Consider the following 3,869-nt stretch of genomic DNA (forward strand, 5'->3'; position numbering starts at 1 on the left):
TTAGAGTCTTGCTCTGTCTCCCAGGCTAGAGTGCAGTGGCGCGATCTCAGCTCATTGCAACCCCTGCCTCCTGGGTTCAAGCAATTCTCCACCGCACCTGGCTAGTTTTTGTATTTTTAGTAGAAATAGGGTTTCACCATATTGACCAGGCTGAGCTTGAACTTCTGACCTCGTGATCCACCTGCCTCAGCCTCCCAAAATGCTGGGATTACAGGTGTGAGTCACCGTGCCCAGCCAGTACTGCTTCTTAAAGTTTAATGAGCATACAAATCACCTGAGGATTTTGTTAAACTGTGGATTCTGATTTAGTAAATCTGGGACAAGGCCTAAGATTTTGCATTTCTTTTCTTTTCTTTTTTTGGCACAGGATCCAAAGTAGTAGAGATTTTGCATTTCTATAAAAGTACCCAGGTGATGCTGAGGGTTCTTTAAGGTTCTGGGTGTTAAATTAGCCATGACTCAAATTAGCAGAAAAAGGGATGAATCAACTGCACACATAATCAAAAAGCTGAGGGGTAGACTTCAGGCATGGCTGGATCCAGAGGCCCACATAATGTTATCAGGAAATGTCTTTGACCATTTCTCAGGTTGGACTTCCTCTGTGTTGATTTCATTCCCAAGCAGGCTCTCCCCAAGTGGTGGAAAAGATGATCGCCATTAGCTCCAGGCTTACATGGTACCAGCTCAGCAGGAGCCCCATTCTCAAAGTGCCAAGTAACCTGGCTTGCATCACGTGACCAATTACTGTGGTTAGGGGAGAGACTACTTTGACTGACCAGGCCTGGGTCATGTGACCACTTCTGGAACCAGGGGATGGTTGAGTGACTGGGGAGGGTCATCCACATCCTTGATCTAGCAGTGGTCACAGAACCCATAGGGGATGGAGGAGAGGCTGGAGGGAAGCTGGGGTTCCAGTTCTTCACCTTGTGAATCCCCTCTCCCCATAGGGGGGCCTTCTCGGAGGTGATCCTGGCAGAAGATAAGAGGACGCAGAAGCTGGTGGCCATCAAATGCATTGCCAAGAAGGCCCTGGAGGGCAAGGAAGGAAGCATGGAGAATGAGATTGCTGTCCTGCACAAGTGCGTGGGCCACAGCCTTTCCCTGCCCCAAGTTGACCGTGTCTTGGCCCTCCCATCCTCCTCCTTCCCTACTTTGGAAAAGTCATTTAAACTCTCTAAGCCTCAAATTGCTCATTTATAAAATGGGGATCACAATTTCCACTTGACAGGGTTGTGGGGAATATCAGAGGTCCTTTATTTCAAGGACCTGGCACACAGCTAACATGACAGATGTGATGGAGATGCTAGTGCTTAGTAACAGGGGTTTAACTGTTCAATCAGGTGTAAAGATCCATCCTGAACATGGCTTGAACCCACATATCTCAGTTGGTTTTGTCTCTGGACCTACTCAAGTCCCCCTCACATATTAAAGCCACTCAGCAAGTTTAAAAATGCCTGTCTGCTGACCCCCTGACTAAATCCACAACCAACTGGTCTACGAATTGCTCATGCTGATGTGAAACCTCCTGTCTTCACTGGAAAACTTATAGAGAATCACTTCCAATCTCTCCCCTGAGCTTCCAACCACCCTGGGCAGATCTTTTTTTTGAGTTGGAGTCTCACTCTGTCCCCCTGGCTGGAGCACAGTGGCACAATCTTGGTTTACTGCAACCTCTGCCTCTCAGGTTCAAGCAATTCTCCTGCCTTAGCCTGAATAGTAGCTGGAATTACAGGCACCCGCCACCATACCTGGCTAATTTTCATATGTTTAGTAGAGATGGGGTTTCGCTGTTGACCAGGCTGGTCTCGAACTCCTGACTTCAGGTGATCCACTCACCTTGGCCTCCCAAAGTGCTGGGATTACAGGCATGAGCCACCACTCCCAGTCCCTGGACAGAGCATTTCTAATGAGACCCAGAGAGGACAAGGGACTTATATACAGTCACATGACCTGTATACAGTCACAGACTTGTCATGTGACAAGTCTGTGGCACAGCTGAGCCTTCCTCACCATCAAGATCAATTACTGCCTGACCAGCTTGGAGAAACCCCATCTCCACTAAAAATACAAAATTAGCCAGGCATGGTGGCACATGCCTGTAATCCCAGCTACTCAGGAGGCTGAGGCAGGAGAATCATTTGAATCCAGAAGACAGAGGTTGCGGTGAGCCAAGATCGCGCCATTCACTGCACTCTAGCCTGGGCAACAAGAGGGAAACTCCCATCTCCAAAAAAAAAAAAATCAGTTACCATTATTGGTTCACTTATGAATATTTACTCTGTGCCAGGCACTGCCAAGCACCTTACCTGCATTATCTCACATGATCCTCATCCCAACACTTTGAGGGAAGTACTACCATTGGCTTTATTTTATAGGTGAAGAAACTGAGGCTTAGAGAGGTTACATTAAATCTAGACCTACCCTGTACCAGGTGCTGGAGGAACACTGGCCATCAAGTCAAAGCCTCTGGATTCAGGGAGCTTATGTCTGGTGGGGGAGGCTGATAAATGTGTAAACACAGAACTCCCACCCCCTTTTTTTTTGAGACAGAGTCTCACTCTGTTGCCTGGGTTGGAGTTTAGTGGCGTGATCTCAGTTCACTGCAACCTCCGCCTCCTGGGTTCAGGCGCTTCTCCTGCCTCAGCCTCCCGAGTAGCTGGGATTATAGGTGCCCATCACTACGCCCAGCTAATTTTTCTGTATTTTTAGTAGAGATAGGGTTTTGCCATGTTGGCCAGGCTGGTCTCAAACTCCTGACCTCATGATTCGCCCACCTCAGCCTCCCAAAGTGCTGGGATTACAGGCGTGAGCCACTGCAAGACGGAGTTTCACTCTGTTGCCCAGGCTGGAGTGCAATGATGCGATCTCGGCTCACTTAAACCTCTGTTTCCCAGGTTCAAGCAATTCTCCTGCCTCAGCCTCCCCAGTAGCTGGGATTATAGGCATGTGCCACCATGCCTGGCTAATTTTTGTATTTTTAGTAGAGACAAAGTTTCACCATGTCGGCCAGGCTGGTCTGGATCTCCTGACCTCAAGTGATCCTCCTGCCTTGGCCTCTCAAAGTGCTGTGATTACAGGTGTGAGCCACCACCTAGCCAGAAAACTCTTAAGAGGCATATATCAGGCTGGGTGCAGTGGCTCACGCCTGTAATCCCAGCACTTCGGGAGGCCAAGGCAGGAGGATTGTTTGAGCCCAGGAATTCAACAGTGACCTGGGCAACACGCTGAAACTCTGTCTCTACCAAAAAATACAAAAATTAGCTAGGCATGGTGGTACGTGCCTGTAGACCCAGCTACTCAAGGGGCTGAGGTGGGAGCATCACCTGAGCCCAGGAGGTAAAGGTTTTAGTGAGCTGTGATTGTGCCACTGCACTCCAGCCTAGGCGACAGAGTGAGACCCTGTCTTAAAAAAAAAAAAAAAAAAGTCATACATCATCTGAGCACAGTGGTGAGCCTGCTGGTACTAGCTACTTGACAGAAGAGGATCACTTGAGCCCAGCAGTTCGAGGTTGCAGAGCCACTGCACTCCAGCCTAGACAACACAGGAGACTCCATCTGCTGAAAAAAAAAAAAAAAAAGTCATATTATTGATCATTGTCATGAAGTGAAAAGTCCTGCACCCAAATAACAAAATGTGACAGAGGCAGGATTTGGACCCAGGTCTGTGTGTGCCAGAGCCCAGTGTCTATCCCCCTACTTTCTCACCTTCCAAGAAATGATAATCAAGCATGGTAAGCCAGCTTTTCCCTTTGGGGCCTAGATCCTTGGTTTGTCCTACCCAGGTTTGCAGGCAGTGTGTGTGTATGTGTTGGGAGGGGTGCGGTGCGAGCTGTCCTGAGCTCTAAACCACTTTTTTTTTTTTTTTTTTT

At 48.4% G+C, this 3,869-nt stretch overlaps 2 protein-coding genes across 3 annotated transcripts in view; one reads left to right on the forward strand and one right to left on the reverse strand.

The window, feature by feature from the left end:
• The window catches only part of CAMK1 (calcium/calmodulin dependent protein kinase I), a 15,007-nt gene that overhangs the window by 4,398 nt on the left and 6,740 nt on the right, over nucleotides 1-3,869 (forward strand). For both annotated transcript variants that reach the window (XM_017501550.2, XM_017501551.2), the window contains one exon: nucleotides 948-1,079. In XM_017501550.2, coding sequence (XP_017357039.2) covers nucleotides 948-1,079 — 132 coding nt within the window. The remainder of the gene's footprint in view (nucleotides 1-947; nucleotides 1,080-3,869) is intronic.
• Nucleotides 3,413-3,869, reverse strand: part of OGG1 (8-oxoguanine DNA glycosylase) — a 14,487-nt gene continuing 14,030 nt past the window's right edge. Inside the window, exon 7 of the mRNA XM_037728869.1 lies at nucleotides 3,413-3,558. Coding sequence (XP_037584797.1) covers nucleotides 3,433-3,558 — 126 coding nt within the window. The 3' untranslated portion in view covers nucleotides 3,413-3,432. The remainder of the gene's footprint in view (nucleotides 3,559-3,869) is intronic.

Source organism: Cebus imitator, unplaced genomic scaffold (assembly GCF_001604975.1).
Source record: "Cebus imitator isolate Cc_AM_T3 unplaced genomic scaffold, Cebus_imitator-1.0 Scaffold281, whole genome shotgun sequence".
Lineage (NCBI taxonomy): Eukaryota > Metazoa > Chordata > Mammalia > Primates > Cebidae > Cebus > Cebus imitator.